At 36.1% G+C, this 23,742-nt stretch overlaps 1 protein-coding gene and 1 pseudogene across 2 annotated transcripts in view; one reads left to right on the top strand and one right to left on the bottom strand.

Annotated features, from left to right (window-relative positions):
- Positions 1 to 23,742, bottom strand: part of LOC126585314 (TMV resistance protein N-like) — a 49,131-nt gene that overhangs the window by 9,964 nt on the left and 15,425 nt on the right. The window contains exons 2-6 of one of the 2 annotated variants that reach the window (XM_050249706.1): positions 4,985 to 5,405; positions 3,436 to 4,546; positions 2,925 to 3,230; positions 1,521 to 2,825; positions 527 to 1,373 (exon numbers count right to left, since the gene is read on the bottom strand). In XM_050249706.1, coding sequence (XP_050105663.1) covers positions 657 to 1,373; positions 1,521 to 2,825; positions 2,925 to 3,230; positions 3,436 to 4,546; positions 4,985 to 5,169 — 3,624 coding nt within the window. In that variant the 5' untranslated portion in view covers positions 5,170 to 5,405 and the 3' untranslated portion in view covers positions 527 to 656. Of the gene's footprint in view, positions 1 to 526; positions 1,374 to 1,520; positions 2,826 to 2,924; positions 3,231 to 3,435; positions 4,547 to 4,984; positions 5,840 to 23,742 lie in introns of those variants that run through there. The other variant, XM_050249705.1, reaches the window with a different exon arrangement.
- Positions 19,649 to 21,470, top strand: LOC126584348 (uncharacterized; annotated as a pseudogene).

Below are 23,742 nucleotides of genomic sequence, written 5' to 3'. Positions count from 1 at the left end.
TATGTGTGTTTTTGCAAGAAATAGTGAACTTTTTGTTGAGGAAGAAGATTGATATTGATTCAGAGATGGGTTTACATTTTATGGTCAAATTTTTGTTAGAGATTGTTGTCTGAGATTACTGTAGGCTCAACATTTGTTTTTCTTGTGATTTCTAGACTTTTAGATTAAAAATGTTTGATGCATATGTAACTTTATAAGGGGTTTCAGCATTATTGTGTTTGCATCTATGGCAACTAATCACATTAGTTTTCAGTGCATGAGATTGATCTTTGTTTTATACTAAGATTTATATTAAGATGCCAATATGGATAGTCAAATTCTAATCCCGCAGCAACATGCGGGCATTACTATTCAGTATATCACATACCTATATTTTGTTTCTTATTGAACATTAGGATGTAAATAGATTTTGAGATAGATGTAGACAATTTTTAATATATTTCACACGTTTTAAAACCCGCGACATCGTGTGAGCCCAATTGCTAGTACTTACATATAATTTTAATTGTCAATTTCAACTACGTACCTTCTATTGTATTGTGGAATTGTGGTTGAATACTGGATGAACTCGATTTTCTATCTTTAACTATTTCTTTGATTGAAGTTTAGGAGAGGCTTGAACCAGCAAAAGACTCGTCATGTCCACTTGCTTGCTCCTACTTATCTCTTCCACTTGCTTCCTCAGACTCATCACTTGCTTCCTCGTCGCTTCCACTTTCTCCCTCATAGTCATCGCTTCCACTTGCTTCCTCAGACTCATCACTTGCTTCCTCGTCGCTTCCACTTTCTCCCTCATAGTCATCGCTTCCACTTGCTTCCTCAGATTCATCGCTTCCACTTAATTCCTCAGATTCATCACTTCCACTGGCTTCAGGATCACCACTCCTACTTGCTGCAGGCTCATATTGTTCTTGTAGCGACATGACATCAAATTTTAATTTCTCAGCATCTTCGGCATACAACAGGCATATCCCACACTTTTTCACTTCATGATCGAATAATGTTTCCGGTTGGAAGTGAACAGAGACCTTAGTGACACGGTCGAAAAAAGCAGAGGACCAGTTTGCTCCCTCTTCATATTCAAGTTCTGTATACCATACCCACACATTCTCTGAAGGTTCGGTTTCCAGAACATCGCGCACACAATTGATTTCAAGACTTTCCCCCTCTTCAGTTTTGAAAGTGAACATGTATTCACACAACAATAATGCTTTGGCTGTAACAACAGATAGAGCGAAACCCAAGAAGCCTTCACGAAACCAATTTGCAGGAAGTGTGACATTTATTGAAGCCCCCTCATTTTGATGTACGAACCAATTTGGAAGTTCAGATCCCGGACATACAATGATAACAAAGGGCTCAGAAGACTCATCCTGCAGCATTAATTGACATCATGTTACTTAACACACGCACGCACACACACAGAGACATACGTAATATTCCTCTTCTTTAAACTTTCCCTGCAACATTGATTGACATCATGTTACTTAACACAGAGAGAGAGAGAGAGAGAGACGTACGTAATCTTCCTCTTCTTTTAACTTTGAAGCCGCAGTTGCCACTCGCATGATTCTAAGCTGTGCATCAACCATTATGCTGCTCCTTGCATCATCACCCAACCTTGGGCAACCCGAAAAGTCAAGTAGCTCTTGAAGTAATTCACATCTATTCCAACATTGTGTAATTGCAGTCCTTGAACTCGACACTGTCTTCAGTGACTTGCAGCCATTTGCTTGAAGACAACTGAGCATTGGGAGCTCTGGTAAAGATTGAAGCCTCGTGCAGCCGATTAAGCACAGGCAAGACAGCTGAGAAGCTTGTTTAATGCTTGAGGGTATGCTCCGAATTTTGGTTCCTTCCAGCTTAAGAGCCCGTAATAAGGTTGAGCAAATGAAGCCCTCGGGGATTTCTAATATACCGCTGTATTTGAGGTTTAGTACTTCAAGAGAGAGAAAACCAACTGAGCCAGTCGGCTGAGGAGCTTGTTTAATGCTTGAGGGTATGCTCCGAATTTTGGTTCCTTCCAGCTTAAGAACCCGTAATGAGGTTGAGCAAATGAAGCCCTCAGGGATTTCTAATATACCGCTGTATTTGAGGTCTAGTACTTCAAGAGAGAGAAAACCAACTGAGCCAGTCGGCTGAGTAAAATTTCGAAGTTTCCGACAGTAACTAAAGCTGAGCATTTTGATATTTGTTAATTTGTAGATGCTACTTGGAACAACTTTTAGTTCATAGCAACCAGTGAGATCAAGTTCCTCAAGAGATTTCAACTTACAAATGCTCCTTGGGAGACTTGCAAGATAAATGCAACAATGCAGTTTAAGTCTGGTGAGACAAGAGAGACGCTCCATTGATGATGTGGGCAATACTTTTATTGCTGTGCGAGACCAATCTAATTCACCAATACCCCTGGGAAGCTCCCAAACCTTTTCAAGAGAGCAGCAGCCATATAGACTAAAAGCACCAGAGACTTTCAGCTTGCAAGTGTTGCTTGGAAGTTCCTTAAGTTCTTCACAAAATGTAATATCCAAGGAAGAAATTTTTTCATGAGACCAAACTGATGACGGCAACTCCTTTATGCCACTGCCTTGTAATCTTAAGAATTCAATATTGCCTGGCATCTCTGGAAGATATTCCAGACGCTCGCACATTGAAAGATCAAGATAAGTAAGTTTGTCAAGATTTTTAAAATACTGAGGAATTTCAACCAAACTTTTACATCCAGAAAGATCCATGTGCTCGATATTTGGACTCCTCGAGAGGTTTGGAAGTGCAGTCAGACACAAGGAGGAATGAAGATTGAGCACTTTTAAGTTGATAGGATTCTGTAACAAATTAAAGAGAAAAGGTAAGAATTAACAACTTAGTCTGAATAAGTTTCTACACTACATCTTACACAAACACACTATAACAAGCACATATACCTGGCCTCCATCCCAAAGTTGCGTGACTCTGTTGTAGGGCATATGAAGCTCAACAAGATTTTCAAGAGAAAATTCTGGGGGCAAAGATTTCAAAGGACATCCCTTCCAGGAAAGATAACAAAGAGAATTGGGAAGAGATAGAGTAAGCTCAAATTTGTAGAAATCTCTAGACATGTGAAGTGTATAATAACTATCAAGACGGAGCAATCTCAGATTATACATATTTTTAAAGTCTGCACGATCCACGTTGTGCCCAGGCCCAAAGATGGACCTGTTAAAGGATATGGCTTGAACCTTTTCAGTTCCCTGACAACCAACAACAAAGTACAAATGTGAACACACTAACACACAACAAAATTTAATCTAAACTACATTTGTAGGAATATGACTTATTTTTCTTGTAAATGAGTTTTCTCTAGCTGCCTTCTCATAGGAAGTACACGGTATTTTATTCATCTCTTTCTTTTCTTTATTGTTTAAAAGAAAAAGTGAATGCACTTTCGGATCTTACCGTGTTATTTTTCAATACATGATAGACATCTTCAGCTTTGAACAGCCTACTACGTTTGCCGGGCTCTTCAATACATTGTTCGCAAACAATTGCCCAACCCATTTCTTGTACCAAATCATGCATCTCTATGGTTTTCCATGCCGAATCAATCGATATGAGAGACCTATCACGGAGAACTCTAATTCCATCTGCCGCACATGAACCACCATGCATTTGGCCAAAGTCTACCATCTTTTTTACATCCTCAATACGCTCCCCTTTATAAAAGCATGCTATATCAAGAAATACGTCCTGCGCATTTCTTCCTAATCTATTATAGCTTACTCTGAACGTATTTTGAATTTCTTCATTGGGATAATTTATCAGTGTGCTCAATACATCTTCCCACTCGTCTTTGCTCTCACATGGAAACAATAAGGAACCCAAAACTTCAAGAGCCAGTGGAATGCCTCCAGCATATTTTACCACCCTTGCGGACAACTCTCTATATTCTGCTCTAGGAGAGTTATCCTTGAAGGCATGAGATTGAAAGAGCCGAAGAGCATCATCAGTTTTAAATTTCTCAACCTGATATATATATTTTCTCTCTTTAACAGCTTTCATGAGTACGCTCCATTCTCTACTTGTTACAATGATTCTACTTCCATCGCGGTAGCGAAGATTATCTCCAGCTAGATCTTTTATTTGCTTCCAGTCACTAACATCATCAAAAACAATGAGAACCTTTGTACGGCCGAGCCTTTCTCGAACAGAAGTCGAATCTATTGAGAGATTTTCTTCCTTTAAGATATCTCTAAGAAGTGTTTTTTTCAGTTGATTGACTCCATCTGTTTGCTCTGCTTTCTCCCTAACATTGCTAAGAAAACAACAAGCTTCGAACTTAGAAGAGAGTCTCTTGAACACAGCCTGAGCAAGGGTGGTCTTTCCAATGCCACCCATACCCCAAATGCCTACAGTGCAAACACCTTGCGAATCATTATTGCTTAATAACGATTCAACTTGCTCGATGCGGCTTTGAATTCCAACCAGGCCATTTAAGTCATATGAGGTTTCACGTTTCAATTTCGTTGAAATATCTTCCACAAGTTTCTCAATTAAATCGGCCTCCGTCCTGCAAAATATGATTACAAATGAGAAGCAATATATAGTAAGTAATGCCTTCATTAGTCTGTAAGATTTGTTTTAGAGTGGCGGAATTCGGGGGTCGGAATTTCAGGGCTGCGCGAGGAATTCGGTGGTTGGAATTTCAGGTCTAGTCAGGCAGAGGTGGAGGTTGTATGTTTCGACTCTGAAGGCCAATGATTTCTGGATTTTCGCCGGCAGATAGTATGCAATTCAACTGATATGCTTTTCCATTTTGGATTTTCGACGGCAGACTTAACAAACACAAAATTTCACTCTAGCTTTTATACATTCCTACTTTTAAATACCTAAATCAGGTAGTTGAAGTCTATATAATGAATATGGTTCCTATAAAAAAAAATTAAAGAAAAAAATTGAAAAGAAATAGTCACAAGTAGAAATTGATACAAGTTACAAAGTTACTTACCTTTTTTTGTTTGAATTATCGAACCCAGAAATATTGGCTGCAGTCCTCAAAGCTTTCCTCCACTTGCGCACCTTGCCCATACCGTCCTTGAAACGTTTTTCAAGTTGAGCAAATGCATCTGCATAACTCCCCTCTTGTTTTCGCACATCTGATGGATTGATGTCGTAAAATATGGGTACAACCATCTGGCCTTTTTTCTTTCTGCATTTGAGTATATGCACAAGTTCACTCAAACACCATGTGGAAGACGCATAGTTTTTGGAGAAAATTATCACCGAAAGCCTTGATTTCTTGATTGCTTTTAGTAGGGTGGGTCCAATTTCGTCTCCTGGCTTCAGCTTGTCGTCTATGTAGGTTTCGAATTTCTTCCTTTCCAAAGCAGCACGAAGATGGCTGGTAAAAGTAGGGCGAGTGTCCTCACCTCTGAAACTAAGAAACACGTCATACTTTTCTCGAAGAGGGGGGATAGCAACATCATCATCATCATTGTTATCCTCAACAGCAGCATCAGCAGCACCAGAAGAAGAAGAAGTCGACGAAGAAAATGTCAATGATCTACCCAACATGTACAACAGAGTCCCGATGGCGATTACGATGATGTTGAAAACTTGAATGAACCCAATCAACTCCATCTCTCTCTTAGAGAGAAGAGAATGAAGCCAGCGAGTATTTGATTGCAGAGCAGAGAGCGAATCCGGTCTATAGTTGAACCTGAGACTAGATCAGATTTTAGTACAGAAAAATTGAAATTGTACTACTTCTTACTGAGCATGTGCACAAAGTCACAAACACGCAACGGAGGACAAAAATTAAAAAGCAAGCACCTTTGATTCTGATTTTCTGAGAAAAATATAAGAATAATTCGATTGAATTTGGACCAAGAGAAAAATAAAAGGGCAATCGTTTATGCGAAATTACCAATTTGGTGTTGACGGAAAGGGCGGAGAAGACTTTGAACAAGCAAAAAGCAACCCCCTTTGATTCTGATTTTCTGAGAGAGAGAGAGAGGAGAGAGAGAGAGGGATAGAGAGGAGACAGAAGTTTCTATTCTTTGTTTTGTATTTTATCACCAATATGATTCTGATTTTCTGAGAGAGAGAGAGAGAGAGAGAGAGGAGAGACGGATAGAGAGGAGACAGAAGATTTCTATTCTTTGTTTTGTATTTTATCACCAATAAAAGTAGAAAGTTTTAGTTATAATAGAAACACAAGTAATACATCATGTATTTTAATAAGAGTGATGTAATATCTCATGTAACGATCACATTGAAAAATCATGTGCAATCAAACGTAAGAAAAGGGAAGAAAAGAGTAACAATATACCGCCAGTGCAATCAAACGTAAGAAAAGGAGCAAAAACCATGTGCATTCAAACGAAAGAAAAGGACGACGAAAAAAACAAAAAAATGAAAAAACGAATTTGCTAACCACTTTCGGCGCATGTGCATTCAAACCCTAGAAAAGGGAAGGAAAAGGTATAGAATCATTCGCTACTCAAAATGGGTATGAATTTTTATTCAAAATTCTTAGTAGTTTAATTACATAGTTTTGTGTTTATGATTAGAACTATTCATACTATGAATCACACGGTAAATATTATATCTGTAAAAAAATAAATTAAAACTAAGGTCGTTTAGTCAATCTATTATAGCAAATACATAAACGGTTCGTAATGTTTTTACCAATTTCGTTCATTGAATTTAGTGTTTTGTGACGCATACTTCGTCACATATCTCCTTGAACCAGGTATTCTAATCAATTATAGAGGCAAGTTTGATGAATGTATTTAATTAGACTACTTTCAAGTACATTAACAATATTGTACTAATGAATCTTAGCTATGCAGTCTAAAATATTTCAATTGAAGTAGTTTGTCATACTAATTAATATTTAAGATAAAATTTATAAATATTTTTCTTTTAAAAATAAAGTATATTTAGTAATTATTCTTTATTTGTTAAGAAAATTAAATTAATAGCATATATAGTATTATACATTTTTTGGTCATTTCACACCGTCACAGCTGTTTTACATAAAAGTTTATCAAACACTATCATATTGCTTTTTTTTTTTTCCAAAAGCACTTTTACAAAAAAAGTTTACCAAACACTCTGCTGCTTTATTTCACAGCCGCTTATTCCCACAGCATAGCAGAAACAACTTTTTTTCAGAGCACAACAATACCAAATCAGCCCTAACTCATCCAAACAATCATATACAACTTTTCTTTGTCAACAAAATAATTCATCATCTAACACTATAACCCACACTGAACCGTGTTGTCACCACCACTCCTACCAACAGATAAAACTGCGGCTGTCCAAGTGTCCATCTTTCTCTGTTTTCTAGGAACCGAAGGGCATAGGCTGCCTTTCTTTTTCTCCGTGCTGATGGGAACCAAAAGAAAACCATCCACTGCCTTGTACTATTGGCTGCATTAGTTCTTTACTTTTTTACATTGGTAACAAACGAATTAACGGAACATAATTTTTTTTTTTAAAAAGAAAATTTTGAAATAGGTTCAATTTTATAAGCTTACTTTTAAAATAAATTCAATTTTTAGTAACTTTTAACTTTTGAAATAGGTTCAATTTTTAGTTATTTTGGACTCATATCAAAATATCTCTTTTTATCCGTTGATCTTCTAACATGAATATATATTCTCGGGTGTGTTATTCACACGAAACCTTAGAGCTGCCTGGCTCAAATGATTCCTCACTTCACATTGTAGTTTAACTTTATAACATGATAACACGTAATAAATTAATTACATCATTATTTTAACGTTTTTGTTTCATATAAAAAATTAAATTTTTATTTAAAAATACAAATATCAAAATATCATGGTTATAACAGTATACCTTACTATAGACCACCATAAACGATCATATTAACATTTCTTTGTCAAAAAAAAAAAATTCACAATCTAACACTATGACCCACACTAAACCGTGTTGTCACCAACACCCCTACTACCAATAAAGTACTCGGGCTGTCTTCCTCTATTTTTCAGAAACCAGAAAGGCTTACATTTTCTTATACTTGGCAGTTTTTGACACGACACGGTGACACGACACGAAAACGACACGAAAATAACGGGTTTCGGATCAACACGATAACTTATCGGGTCACTATCGGGTGACCCGTTAAGAACCCATTAATAACGGGTTCTTAACAGGTATACACGCGGGTAACACGTGGGTAATCCGTTTCGACCCGTTAAGAAAAAAATTATTTTAATAATTTTAAAGTTTAATTACTAAAAGATTTATTATAAAATACAATAGTCATATTAATATTTACAATATATTCTATATTAAATATATAGTTTTGTATTATTGTTCTATATAAATTATAAAAAAATTTAAAAAAAAGTTTTAGTCATTATTTATTTTTATTATGAGAGTTCCTTATTATCATTACTAGGATAAATTTTACATAACATATTCTTGTCCAAAATTAAAATATACTAGTATAGTATTTGTATATGCAAGAACTAAGAAGACATACATACAAGTATGAAAAATGTGAAAAAATATATAAACACTCGGGATTTATCATTATTCCTCTACGAATAGATAATTGTTACATTTATATTATCGTTTAGATTTTTAAAATCCTTCAAACCCTCATGAATAATGTTTTTTATTTGAGGGCAAAATTAATAAAATTAATAATAATTATTGTAGAAGTGTAAAAAATGTAAAAAAATATATATACAATCACTCATATATAAAAAAATGTAAATGCTTTAAATTAAAGATCAAATTTATTCATTACATTCTTATAGGGTCGAGGAGTGTATATGTACAAAATCATCAAAATCGAAGCTAAAATAACCGTTAAATTGTGATTTTTCGTTTATAACCGTCGAAAACTTTTGTTCCGTTACGTTATCTCTGAATGTTTGTTTTTTACGATTTTTTTAAGTTTGCAATCTCGGAATGTGTACAAATAAGTTTGACGGTTGGATTGTTGAAAAATGTTTCGTAGAATGCATATTGCGTCAAAACGGTATATTAAACAAACACTTAGAGTTAATATTATACTTCTATTAAGTATAAAATAAGTTTTTGTGGTATCCACTAGTGTAAATACTTTAAATTAAAGATCAAATTTATTCATTACATTCTAATATGGCTGAGGAGTGTATCTGTAAAAAATCATCAAAATCAGAGCTAAAAGAACCGTTAAATTGTCATTTTTCATTTATAATCGTCGAAAACTTTTGTTCCATTACGTAATATCTGAATGTTTGTTTTTTACAATTTTTTACTTATGCGATCTTGGAATGTGTACAAATAAGTTTGACGGTTGGATAGTTGAAAAAAGTTTTGTAGAATGCATATTGCGTCAAAACGATAGATTAAACAAACACTTGGAGTTAATATTATACTTTTATTAAGTATAAAATACGTTTTTGTGGTATCCACTAGTGTAAATACTTTAAATTAAAGATCAAATTTATTCATTACATTCTTATATGGTCGAGGAGTGTATCTGTAAAAAAATCATCAAAATCGGAGTTAAAATAACCGTTAAATTGTGATTTTTTGTTTATAACCGTCGAAAACTTTTGTTCTGTTACGTAATCTCTAAATGTTTATTTTTTACGATTTTTTACGTATGCAATCTCGAAATGTGTATAAATAAGTTTGATGGTTGGATCGTTCAAAAAAGTTTCGTAGAATGCATATGGCGTCAAAATAGTAGATTAAACAAACACTTAAAGTTAATATTATACTTCAATTAAGTATAAAAAACGTTTTTGTGGTATCCACTAGTGTAAATACTTTAAATTAAAGATCAAATTTATTCATTACATTCTTATAGGGTCGAGGAGTGTGTCTGTAAAAAATCATCAAAATCAGAACTCAAATAACCGTTAAATTGTGATTTTTCGTTTATAACCGTCGAAAACTTTTGTTCTGTTACGTAATCTCTGAATGTTTGTTTTTTATGATTTTTTATGTATGCGATCTCGGAATGTGTACAAATAAGTTTGACGGTTGGATCATTGAAAAAAGTTTTGTAGAATGCATATTGCATCAAAACAGTAGATTAAACAAACACTTAGAGTTAATATTATACTTCTATTAAGTATAAAATAAGTTTTTGTGGTATCCACTAGTGTAAATACTTTAAATTAAAGATCAAATTTATTCGTTACATTCTTATAGGTCGAGGAGTCTATCTGTAAAAAATCATCCAAATCGGAGATAAAATAACCGTTAAATTGTGATTTTTCGTTTATAACCGTCGAAAATTTTTGTTCCATTACGTAATCTCTGAATGTTTTTTTTTTACGATTTTTTACGTATGCGATATCGGAATGTGTACAAATAAGTTTGACGGTTTGATCATTGAAAAAGGTTTCGTAGAATGCATATTGCATCAAAACGGTAGATTAAACAAACACTTAGAGTTAATATTATACTTCTATTAAGTATAAAATAAGTTTTTGTAAATACTTTAAATTAAAGATCAAATTTATTCATTACATTCTTATAGGGTCGAGGAGTGTATCTGTAAAAAATCATCAAAATCGGAGCTAAAATAACCGTTAAATTGTGATTTTTCGTTTATAACCGTCGAAAACTTTTGTTACGTTACGTAATCTCTGAATGTTTTTTTTATGATTTTTTACGTATGCAATCTCGGAATGTGTACAAATAAGTTTGACGGTTGAATCGTTGAAAAAAGTTTTGTAGAATGCATATTGTGTCAAATCAGTAGATTAAACAAATACTTAGAGTTAATATTATACTTCTATTAAGTATAAAATAAGTCCACTAGTGTAAATACTTTAAATTAAAGATCAAATTTATTCATTACATTCTTATAGGGTCGAGGAGTGTATCTGTAAAAAATCATCAAAATCGGAGATAAAATAACCGTTAAATTGTGATTTTTCATTTATAACCGTCGAAAACTTTTGTTCCATTACGTAATCTCTGAATGTTTGTTTTTTATGATTTTTTACGTATGCGATCTCGGAATGTGTAAAACCTTAAATTTTGTAATCATCAAAAGGTTTTGGACCGCCAGCAATAGATAATTTTGTAGTAGTAAAACCTTAAATTTATTTAACCGTCGATTGTCATTTACGCTTGATTCTTCTTACTGAATTTCATTTTTGAAATTTTATTTTTTGAAAACATGATCATCTGGCGGATGTAAGAAGATGATATCACGTTTCGATATTTACGGTTAACTGAAATATGAGTCAATGTCATATAATTTGTAGAAACTTTATAAACATCAAGCAATATTTTCACTAACCGTAAAACTCTAAATATAATATCAACGATCCAAACCGTTCATCTACCTGCACCCTCTAATAGATCATGTTTTCAAAAAAGAAAATCTAAAAAAAAACGAAATTTGATGAGAACAATGAAGCATAAATGTAAACAACAATCAACGGTTAAATTTTGATCTATGATTTATATGATTATAGTGGCGAATTTCGAAGTTAAGCTCTTGATGAAAGTTATAAAGTTTGTCATTACGAGTGTTTATATATTTGTTTTCTATATTTTTTTACACTTCTACATTAATTAAAAAACTATTAAAGACTTTATGTAAGCGAAAATATACTTAAAACAAAATTGCGTTTTTATGTTTTGGATGTGATAATATGAAATGTATATACTTATTTAGTATTATGTTTTTCATTTGATTATTTATTGGTTTAAAATATATTTTCCTTAACGAGTAACGGGTCGGGTCATATTACCTGTTAATATTATCGGGTCGATTTCGGGTCGGGTCATTTTACCCGTTTATTTTAACGGGTGTTACACGACACGACCCGTTAAGATATCGGGTATGACACGAAAACGACACGAACACGGAAAACACGACACGAATGCCAAGTCTACATTTTCTCTTTGCTGATGGAAACCAAAAGAAAAGCATCCAATGCCTTGTACTATTAGAATTTTTTTTCATTGTGACCGGAACACGAGTGATACATTGCATATTTTTATATAAATGGTAAAAAAATTTATTTTTAAAGTTAATAACTTTTTAACACATATATTTCACTATTTGTATAATGACACGTATTGTATCATCCCATATTTCGGTCATGCTGAGAAATTTCTCGTACTATTGGCTGCTTGCTGCCTTTTAACGAGAAATTTTTAGTTGTGATGGGAATACAAGTAGTACACCATGTGTTTCAATAGAAATTGTGAGAAATTTTATTTTTTAAGTTATTAACTTTTTAGCGCACATATCCCACAATTTATTTAGTGACATGTTGTGCATCACCTCGTGTACTGGTCACACTAAAAAATCTCTCTTTTAACATAGTCATCACGTGGCTTTCACATTGAGCTATTAAAATAGCCAATTAATTTTTTTTTTGACAAACGATATTATTTATACTAAGAGCTGAGGAAAATGGACTAAACCTCACAATAGATTAGCAATAATGTGGTTCAAAATTCGTTTTTTTGCGAGAAACGAATATAAAACCTCTCACTTACAAGTAAAGATGAATACCACTAAATCATAGTATTAAGTAGCAACAGCCAATCAATTGGCTTCAGTAAAAAAAAAGGGCCCAATCGGAAGGAGCCAGACCTACTAAATCCAATAGTAAGTCATCTCTAATGGAAAAGGCTAAAGGTCTAAAAGTAAAAAAAGACATTATTTGCCAAAAACTCATATTTAATCGATGACCAGACTGTAGTTCTACGAAGCCCACCAGACTATAATTTGGCCAAAGGGCATCATGCTAGTCAAATGTAGCCATCCCCCATCTTGTCATTACACATTTTTTTTGTTTTCACATGTCATTATTTCATTAGTGGTTATAGTTGACAAGTAATAATTGATCAAGGAAAGACAAATTTTCCTTTGGATTTGACGAAATAGTGGATGGAATCTACCAACAAGGGGTCAATTGACTGATTTCTAAGGTCATCTCCAACCGAAGAGTCAAGAGGGCCAGAGTGTCGAAAATAGCCCGAAAACTGTCTTCAACTGAGGATTAGATCAGATGGCTCGTGGGCCCTACGGAACCTGAAAGGGCCAAAAGGCTAAAGGGCTGGCTAGAAATTCATAGCAATCATGTCGGTTATAACTGACAAGAATATATTTAATATAAATATAACCGACATGATTGCTTAAAGAAAAATTTGAATCCAACGGCTAGCTGACGCTAGCTAGCTATTATTTTTGAATTTTTTTTTACAGTTTTATTTAATTTTTTTATTTACAAAATTTTTTCTATAACTTCTATTTTTTTTTTCTATAACTTCCTATAACTCCTATTTTACAAAATTTGTTTCATATTTTTTTTTAAATTCTATTTTTTTTCCTATAACTTCTATTTTACAAAATTTGTTTCCTACTTTTTTAAATTCCATTTTTTCCTATAACTTCTATTTCACAAAATTTGTTTCATATTTGACGTCACTTAGCCGTTGGATTTGAATTTAAGTGGTGGTTTTTAAATAATAAATTTTGTTTGGCCATTTGGCCCTCGGTTGGAGACAATTTTTTGTGACAGGGCTAAAACGAGCCCTATGGCCATTTGGCCCTCGGTTAGAGACGGAGGCAAATATGATCATATACTGTTCATTAAAATATTAATATCTTAGAGGGCCAGAGGGCTAAAACGAGCCATCTAACCAGCCCTTGATTGGAGATAGCCTAATAGTTCAGGAGGTTAATTTACCAAAAAAAAAAATAGTTCAAGAATCAATTTCAACTTGAATAATAGTTCAAAGAGTTAACTGATAGTTTACCCTAATATTAGATATACATACTTCAAGAAAAATCATCAGAAATTGGACACAAAAACATAAAAAATAAAAAGACGAAATTGTTGAAGCACTTTCGGTGCAGAAACGATGTGCATTCAAACGGAAGGAAGGGGTATAATTTATGGACTTAAAGAAAGAAAGGTGAAATGACACACCCCGTCCCGAAGGTGGGCATGCTGGCCGTCACATGAGAGTGATGTAACCATTTACACAGTTCGGAAACTTTTAAGATACAATTGCTAAGATGTAACCCCCGGGGGTGAGTCCTACTTTTAAAAATTCTATCAGAACACCGTTGGACTCCTCGTGGCCACCAAAACTCTGCTATCTTGAACCTGGAGGGGCGCAAAACAAGATTGAGTGGGTCAGTAAAACAAAGCTTTAAAAAAAAAATCATCTCATTGTCAAATTGCTAACCCATCGCTGTAAAACCCGTATACTTTCCAAAAAATAAGTAATACGTATATTTGTTTCAAAACCATATTCATAAGTAGTGAATTATATGCCATGCCAAAATATATCTCAACAAAACATATAAGTAGCTCATGAAAAATAATGTCAACCGGATCCATCTAAAGTGGCATGTACGGCTAAAACTATAGCTCATAATCAATCTCATCAATCAATCTAGCCGGAGTCATCACAAGTGACCTGTACGGCACTACACTGCACACAAGTCGGAACCCCCGGAAAGGTCTGTACGACTGGGTGAATATAGTTATGCTCACATTATCCTCCCCTGATAGCTATGCGATAAATCGCTAGTCACCTACGAATCAGAACCACCTCTAATGGTTTGTACCACTGGGCACCTAAATTGGATCCAATTGTGAGCATATGGTGCGGGGGTGACTCTATATATACAGGCCTAAATCATCTCTATCAAATCACAATCATCCTAGTGCAGGTTTATGAGCTTTCCATCATATCAACTCAACAATTACATAATTAAATTTATGAACTTACCTGGCACTTACCTGTGCGTCCGCAACACCAATCATGCATGTATGCAATTACTAATGCGTAAATAAATAGGCATATATTTTGCATGGCATTTCATATTGCATTTCAGTTAAATTGACTTTCTGGGAAAAATCTCATTTATATAGATATATACGGAAAACAAAACTGCCCACTCACAGATATGTCGAAGGGTCGTAGCCCCTGAGCCTCCCTTAATTGTGCTCATCATCCGTATAAACTTCGCCTATATGAGAAGTAACCGAAATGACGTTATTTAAGCACATAACTAACTCTATCTAATAACTTCTCGTATATTGCCCAAATTGGGTATATGAATATACCACTGTGATCCACACAACCTCAGGAACATCCCCATATTTTTAGAATTATTTTTGGGTTCCCCACGCGCCGCCACACACACGGCCAGACGCGCCCCCACGCGCGGCCACGTGCGCTGCACACTGATGGCGTCAGTTAACGCCGTCAGGAATATTCCGTCTAATCCTAACAGAAACCATTAACTTTAACTAACGGTGTCAGAATATTCCGTCAAAATTGATAGAATATTCGTCGTCTTCAACCTCCAGCTCCGGCGACCGTCGCCGGCGCCGGAAAACTCGGAAATTTTCAAACCTCTTATTCTCCGTTAATTCTCAACCATTTTTCACGCAATTTATACCAAAATGAAGCCCTAAGCATGTAGAATCACATTATACAAGTTTCAAGGTCTAAAATCCATTAAATCTTACCTGAGAAAGATCGATAATCCGGCCAAATCTGCAAAGCTTCGTTCTCAGTCCTCCGACGTCCAATTTCTACCATCTAAGCACCCCGAAGCTCGTGAGGACCTCCTCGAGCTTGCTATGGTTCTAAAATTCACGAAAACTTAAGGGTTTAAAAGTTCGTGAATAGTGACCAATTCGGAAATTTGAAAAACTAGGGATCCTTACGTCCAATTCCTTTAATTCTTCTTCTCCGAGCTTCCTAAGAACCTCCCTAAGCTTCCTAAGAGCTTCAACTTCCCTAAAACAACCATATTTACGTCCACATGAACAGTACTCAAAACTGGGGTTCAGATTTCACAAGTTTCCAAAGGTTCTAAGTTCCAAAAATGGTACCAATAAACTCACCTCTTACAAGCATTCTAAAACTTACCTTTTTAGTATCGATCCGTGAAGAAATGGACAAGTTCCACCTTTGTCCGTACGTGCACAGTGCACGGGAAGAAGAAACCTAAAGGAAGTCCACGGGAGAGAGAGAGAGCAGGTTTGTGTGTGTGTGGTCCACACAAAACAAACCATACTTTAATTCCCTAACCACACAAATTGTAATCAACTTTTAATCCACTTAAAATTTTCCAAGAATTTAGGAGAGTATGAAATATTCAAATAAACATGTCACACATACCTTAGCAACCGTTAATGGTAATTCCGTCATTTCACATCCCCAAGTATGAAATTCCGGGACGGGCTGTGACATGAAATAAAGAAGGATTTTTATCACCAATGGTCCTTGAGATTGATCAAACTCATCATTTTGGTCCCTCACTTTCAAAATCAATCAATGTTGTCCTTGACATTTACCACCGCAGATCAATTTGGTCATTCCGTTTAGATTCTGTCATCTATTTATGTTAGTTTGCATGTGAGACCCACAAATTCAATAAAATGGTGACATGTGAATTACACAAAAGAAGGGTTTTGATCACATATAACTTTGCCAAAGATCTCTGACAAAGTTTAGACACATAAATTTTGAAGGTCCAGCTACCCTACTATTATCCACAAGGGTAAAGCAACAGCACCACTGCTTGATAACTGGAAAGTCTCTATGTGTGTCAACCTCCGTGCTCCGTGGCAAGGCAGACTGGCAAAAATGCCCAACCTTTACTTATATTTGAGAAAACACTCCCAACAGGATTGTTTGCTTAAAAATCGAAGAGGCACCGCTCTCCCAATCTCGAGAGACAAACTCCTAACAAGATTACTTGCTTAAAAATCGAAGAGGCACCGCTCTTCGAATTTTGAGAGCCAGACTCCCAACAGCATTACTTGCTCAAAAATCAAAGAGGCACAACTCTCCGAATCTTGAGAGCCAGACTCCTAACAAGATTGCATTCTCAAAAATCGAAGAGACACTGCTCTTTAAATCTTGAAAGCCAGACTCTCAACAGGATTGCTTTCTCAAAAATCAAAGAGGCACCACTCTCCGAATCTCAAAAGCCAGACTCCCAACAGGATTGCTTTCTCAAAAATCGAAGAGGCACCGTTCTCCGAATCTCGAAAGCCAGATCCCCGATAAGATTGATTGTTCGAAAACCGAAGAGTCGTCGCTCTCCGAACTTCGAGAGCCATATTTCCTTGGATAAAGCTTGTCTGCAATCTTCATATGCAACATCAGCTTTCCAGATACCACAAACTACTTTTTCAAAGTGCTTTGACAAAGTTAAAACACGTGAATCTTGCAGCTCCCACTACATTGTTATGATCGAGAATGGTAAAGGAATAGCGTTACTACTCGCTTTTGGGACAATTCCTATATATGTCGACCTTCATCCTCCACAGCGAGGTAGACTGGCAAATAAAAAAAAATGCTCAACTTTTCTTCACATCTGAGAGGGCACTCTCAACAGAGTTTCTCGAAATACCCAGCTTTTTTCCCCCCGATAATACCTTTGCAAGCAAGCCACACCAGAGCAAGAGTATCTCATATCATCAGGGTTAAAAGCAAGAGTGTCCTATATCATGCTTTTTTCCTGTCTTTTCCTTTGCCCTTGTTCTTACCTGCAAGACAAGAAGAAAGAGAGCAATCAGTCAGCACTTGGAATCAAGCTTCCAGTCAGGAACTGACTACCTGAAACTCATTGCCTGATTACTTACCTGGCATTGCTCTCGAGTACTCATCTTCAACATCTTATGCTTCCAGAAAAGATACCGCATCTGCCTGAGGAACAGATAGGGCAAGTGAGAAGGATACAAGGAAGCATGTGGAGACATGCGCAACAGAACACGTGCCGATTCATTTATTACTTTGTCAACAACAAAAGTATCTCATATCATCAAGGTCGAACACACTATTAATTTGATGGACTTGTTTTGACCCTCAAATCCTTGAGTGAGCATTATACTGTGGAGGAAACTAGAAAACCTTCCAGCCCAGTTCAAGAATAAGCCTGTGGAAAGTTACTTCTTCAAAAGAAAAAGTATCTCATATCATCTCGTCTCCATGTTCTTTTCTTTGTCCTTGTTGATGTCTACAGAACAAGGAGAATGAGAACAATCAGCCAGAACACAAGATCAAACTTTCAATCTAAGACTGACTGCTTGGAACTCTGATTGCTTACTTTGTCTGTCACTTCTTTCGGCAGATCTCCTCGCTTAGAGACTTGGGGGGCTCCTACTATAGGGTTTGTATCAGGCTTGACCAAGCCCAAAACTACAAGTAACCTTTAAGTGAAATTGATACATTACCTTGTGCATCTCCATCGGTTAAAGATATCACCTTTGGATGGAGGAAAAGTACTTCCAGAGAAGATGCCACATCTACTTATAAGACAGATAAGACAAGTGAAAACGATACCACAATTCAGTACTTAGAAGTTTCATGATTACTCAACGGCTTGGATCTTGCAAGTCCCCAACCGAGGAGCATCCCTCACTCGGGAACTTAGGGGAGCACTGTTTGTACCATACTTGACCAATCCTGAAACTACCAAGCACCGGTCAACGTTATACTGTCAAGGACCTAGAAGAGTTTCCTTCTAACCAAGAGGACAATCACAGCACAACACGTGTCGACACCAAGAGACCAATCACATGGCGACACGTGTCAACACCAAGAGGCCAATCACAGGACGACACGTGTCAACATCAAAGGCCAATCACAACATGACACATGTCAAGACCAGAACAAAGCTAGAAACTCTCTTCTATAAAAGGAGATCATTCTCCCATAATAATCCCGAATGTCATTTGTACTAAATCATTCACTAGTACTCACTAAAGGAGAGCTTGAACCTATGTACTTGTATAAACCCTTCATAATTAATGAGAACTCCTCTACTCCGTGGACGTAGCCAATCTGGGTGAACCACGTACATCTTGTGTTTGCTTTCCTGTCTTTATCCATTTACATACTTATCCACACTATTGACTGGAGCAATCTAGCGAAGGTCACAAACTTAACACTTTCTATTGTACCAAAGTCCTCACTGATTTTGTGCTTCAACAATTTCTCTATTGCTTCGAGAAGGGCAGGTCCAATTTTATCTCCTCTCTCAAATTTGTAATCTATGTGGGTCTCAATTGAAACTAAAAAAGACGTTATATTTTTCTCGACGAGAAGTAACAACAACAGAATCATAAGAAGAATCAGCCATATTCACAACGTGCAAACCCACAAGTAGTCAAAGCATCATATTCTCCCAAAAGGCCTTGATTGGTATGAAGGATTGGATTGGAATGGATAAGCCAAGGTATGTTGAATGAAGAAATGAAAAAATTATGGTCAATTTGTTTGGGGGCAGGAAATGGATTACTCAAGAAGAAAACTTATCTATTCCATTCTTCCCAAAAATGAAAAATAATTCTCCTCTAACTTCACTTTACGTTGAATTTAGAGGGTTATCAATTCCAATCCAATCCTAAACACCAAATGAGACATAAATGTAAATGAAGCAATCATGCACCAACCAATATAACCAGTGTGATTTTGGCAAGATCACATTTTCAAATTTTCATGTCAGGAATATTACAGATACCAAATTAGCAGTTTCAAGATAGGTAAGTTGCAGAGAGATGAATTGCAAAGTGAGAAACAATATAATTCAAAAGAGAGTAAGGTGCTAATAAGCAAGCATCAGGTTCTAATTAAGCAATTGAGATAGAAGTTGCTGCCACAAAGACTACCTTGGAGCAATTGCATGCATAGATTTGATCAGGCTTTAGCAGTTGACATTGCAGTTGACTATCAAGTTACCGAAACTACAAAACCCAACAGTGAAAGGGTATTAGGGAGGTCCTATATGACCTACCCCATTGAACTACTTTCTCTGTCTCCTTTTTAGCATAGTAGTCCACTATTTTCAGGAGCCAAGAAGACTCACAAATGTATTTTAGCCTCCCTTTGCTACCATCGTGTGATTCATTAAGGTCAGGAATAGAACTCTGGACATACTATGTGGAATCGGGTCTAGAATAACTACTTTCTCTTTCTTACTTAAGTTCTAACATGTCGGTAGCAGAAGCTTCAAGTATTTTTCTGAAGAAAAAAAACAGTCCAAGACTCCAAACTCCAGAGTCCCTTGTCTCCAACATTGGGCTTAAGTCCATAACTTGAATTCAAGTTGGTCGGGTCGGGTTAGCGGCTAGTCTGATGTGAGCAAAATTGGTGGCATAGAAGTGGCCGAAATCATCCACTTTGGCATCATTGAGAGCTCCATCTTAACTTTATATATGATATTTGCCTCTGTAAATTTTGTCTGTCCAAGATTAATATGGAAATTATAAACCTAATTTTTCACCAAAAAAAATAAAAATCAATAATGATTTGTTCTATCAACGAAAAGAAGACATAATTCAACTTTGTCTTTAGTTTTCTCTAATTTCTTGCTCCATACACCTTGTATCTATATATATTTTTTGGATAAATTACACAAAACTACCTCAACTATGAGTCGAACGACATTATCATACCTCATCTTTTAAAAATGACAATGTTATACCTCATCTTACGAATTTGTGCCAATGTCAAACCTCCCTCAGTTTTTCTGTTAATTTCTCTGTTAACTGGATTAAAAAATAATTAAATATATTTTTAATAATCAAATATTAAAAAATTAAAAATAAAATTATTTTTTTATATTAAATTGTGGGATCCACCTTTCTCTCTCATCTTTTTTTCTCGCCTCTCTCTTTTCTTTGCATCCCCAAAATCCCAAAGCCCATAAACCTTTCCTGCCCGTCCCTACAACCTTCCTCCACCACCCTCTCTCTCTCTCTCTCTGAGCAACCCTTCCCCACCTCCATCGCCACCACCAAACAACCCCTTTTCTCCTCCACTCCCAATCTCATTCCCAAACTCCAATCCCCCTCTTCCTTTCACCATGACTCTTCCCACTGCTTTCCGTCGTTGAAGAAAACCCCCCCACTTCCCAATCCTCTCCGTCGCCAAAACCCCCGTCTCCCTTAAACACCCACCAACCACCGACACCCCTACTCCGACTTCCAAGAAAAAGTCCTCTACCTCGACTCCATCGGCCTCGACTTCTTCTTCCTAATCAACCACCACCCTCTCATCCTTTTCTTCCATCTCTCCCACATCAAACCCATTCACTTCCTCCTCACCTCCATCAGCTTCACCTCCTTAGAATTCTGCCTCCTGATCGGCATGTGTCTCGAAATCCTCTCCTCCCGCGTCACCGAAATCGTCCCAGTCCCTGCATTCCTCCTCCGCGAAGCCTATATCAACGACTCCGATCTCCGCCGCATCATCAATCGCCGCCCCAACTCCTCGCCTGCAACGTCAAAAGCTACCTTTGCCCCACCCTCTACATCCTACAGAGCATCAGCATTTCCCAAGTTAACAAACACACCTCCCTCATCTCCTGCAACATGGAAGACAAGCTCTTGTCCCGAATTGACTACCTAGAAAAAATCGGCTTCTCCCGCCGCAACGCGATGTCGATGTTTCGGCGGTTCTCGCAGCTGTTCTGCTACAGAAAAAGGGAAGAAAGGGAGGTTTGATGGGATTTTGGGTTTTGAGATTTGTAATGGGATTATGGGTTTTTGGATTTTGGGGATGCAGGTTGCCTAGAGGAAGAGAGAAAAGAGAGAGGGGCGAGAGAGAGAGGATGGTGGAGGAAGGTTAGGGGGGATGGGTGGGAAAGGTTTCTTGGCTTTGGGATTTTGGGGATGCAGAGAAGAGAGAGAGAGAGAGAGAGAGAGAGAGAGGAGAGAGAGGTGAATCCCACAATTTAATATAAAAAAATATTTTAATTTTTAATTTTTTAATATTTAATTATTAAAATTATATTTAATTATTTTTTAATCCAGTTAACAGAGAAATTAACAGAAAAACTGATGGATGTCTGACATTGGCACAAATTCGTAAGATGAGGTATGACATTGTCATTTTTAAAAGATGAGGTATTAAAGTGTCGTCAGACCAATAGTTGAGGTAGTTCTTTGTCATTTACCCTAATTTTTTATTTCAAACAAAATAAGTAGAGGAAGATCTAAGAAAACTTGGAAATAGACTTTAAAAAAAAAGACATGAAGTAGTTAGAGCTAATGGAAGACTTAATGCAAAACCGAGCGTAATGACGTTTTAAAATTAATATAATTGACCGCACTTAAAAAAAAGTCTTTATTGTTGTTGTACATGCTCTACGATAGCCATGGAACATCAGATGGCCTTTTACTTCTCCTTCATTTCTTTCTTCTCCTTCGTTTCTTTCTCCCTCAAAATTTCAATCTTTTGTATCTGGATTTTTGTAATGAAAATTTGCCCCAGCAAATTAATTAGCTCTTCAATATGCAAATTAGAAACATAATTTTCCCCAAAAAGTTTACAAACATAATTAGATTGAAGGCATTCAACTTCTACTAGAAACCTGTCATACTCAGCACTCCTCTTTTTTTTTAAATTAAAAAAACAATGCCACTTCCACTCCAACGTACCTATCATAAAAAAATGCGAGTTTTAACAAAACACTCTCGGTACTGTTCACTTTTAATGAAAAACCACATTTTTACCTTTCCCTAATACTATTCACTACACCTTTATTTGTTATTTTTCATTAAAACTAAATTTTTTTTGGACTTTTCATTAGTTTTCCTTAAAAAAAAGAAAGACATTATAGTGAATATATTGAAGAAGAAAAAAAAAATAAAGATACAAAAAGTTAGAGGGAACATGAAACCATACCCTAACAAGAAGTAGAAAGATGACTAGTGGTAAAAGTCGGATTGCGAGGCTTCCTTCAAATTAAAAATTGTAGGTCTTGGGTTTGAAACCTGCTGCTGACGTGGAAGCCAGACTTGTGCCTAGGGAGAGGCTGAAATGCCTGAGGCCCCCAGAAGAGGTGGATAACTGTGGCACGGAGGACAAGAATTCCACCAATAAACCCCAACATAATCAACACCATAGTTTGCCAAACAATCCACCACTTGATTTCATTCGAAATAAATGTGAGAAAACAGAAAATGGATGGGGAGAGAGAATATGCAACAATTTGCCCAATCAACCGATAAACGGTAATGCACCTTGAGGAGATCCATTAAAAAGAAAATGCATTACCAAAGAAGAATCTCAATCCAAGGAGAATGCAAACCCCAATCCAAAGCTAGCCATATAAACAACATAAATAATACCTTTAAGTTCCACCTCCAAGTAGCAATTTGCAAAAATCCTGACACATTAGTTTGTTTTTGTTGTTTCTCTACTTGAACGGTGAATTGTTAACCTCCGGGTGGGACGTGGGTGGACTCATGTTTTAGTCTGTTTGTCTGTCCTATGCATTTCACATTGTATTCTTCAATGTAGCTATGGTTATTAAGACAACGCTCTTTGTACCCCAGAACCAAACTACCACTTGAACTTTTCTCATCAACCAAGTTAAGCTTCTATGTGCCATCTTAAATAGTTATAATTTATTGCTTCAAATTACTTTAGATGCAAAATTGTTTTTTTTTTTTTTTGACCAAGCGATATTATCTATACTAAAGGGGATGAGCTGAACTTAGCCTTACAATAAGCTAACAATAATGTGGTTCGAATTAAAAGTATGAACCTCGAGTTCATAACTCCCACAAATGAAAACATATATACAAGGGAATATATGTATAAAGATATTAAATTAAATTAAATGGGTTAACATAACCCAGGCCCAAATGTTGCGCTACGAAAGGAAAAATGAAGGCCAAGTCCCGATAAATAGGGTTTCGGATTTCATATGGGCTAAACGAAATAGGCCTAAAAGAAAATAAATAATTTTCTCTCACTTGGATTAGATAG

This window comes from Malus sylvestris, chromosome 10 (genome assembly GCF_916048215.2).
Source record: "Malus sylvestris chromosome 10, drMalSylv7.2, whole genome shotgun sequence".
Classification (NCBI taxonomy): Eukaryota; Viridiplantae; Streptophyta; class Magnoliopsida; order Rosales; family Rosaceae; genus Malus; species Malus sylvestris.
The sequence above is the reverse complement of the archived record's forward strand: the minus strand, read 5'-3'. Positions and strand labels throughout refer to the sequence as shown.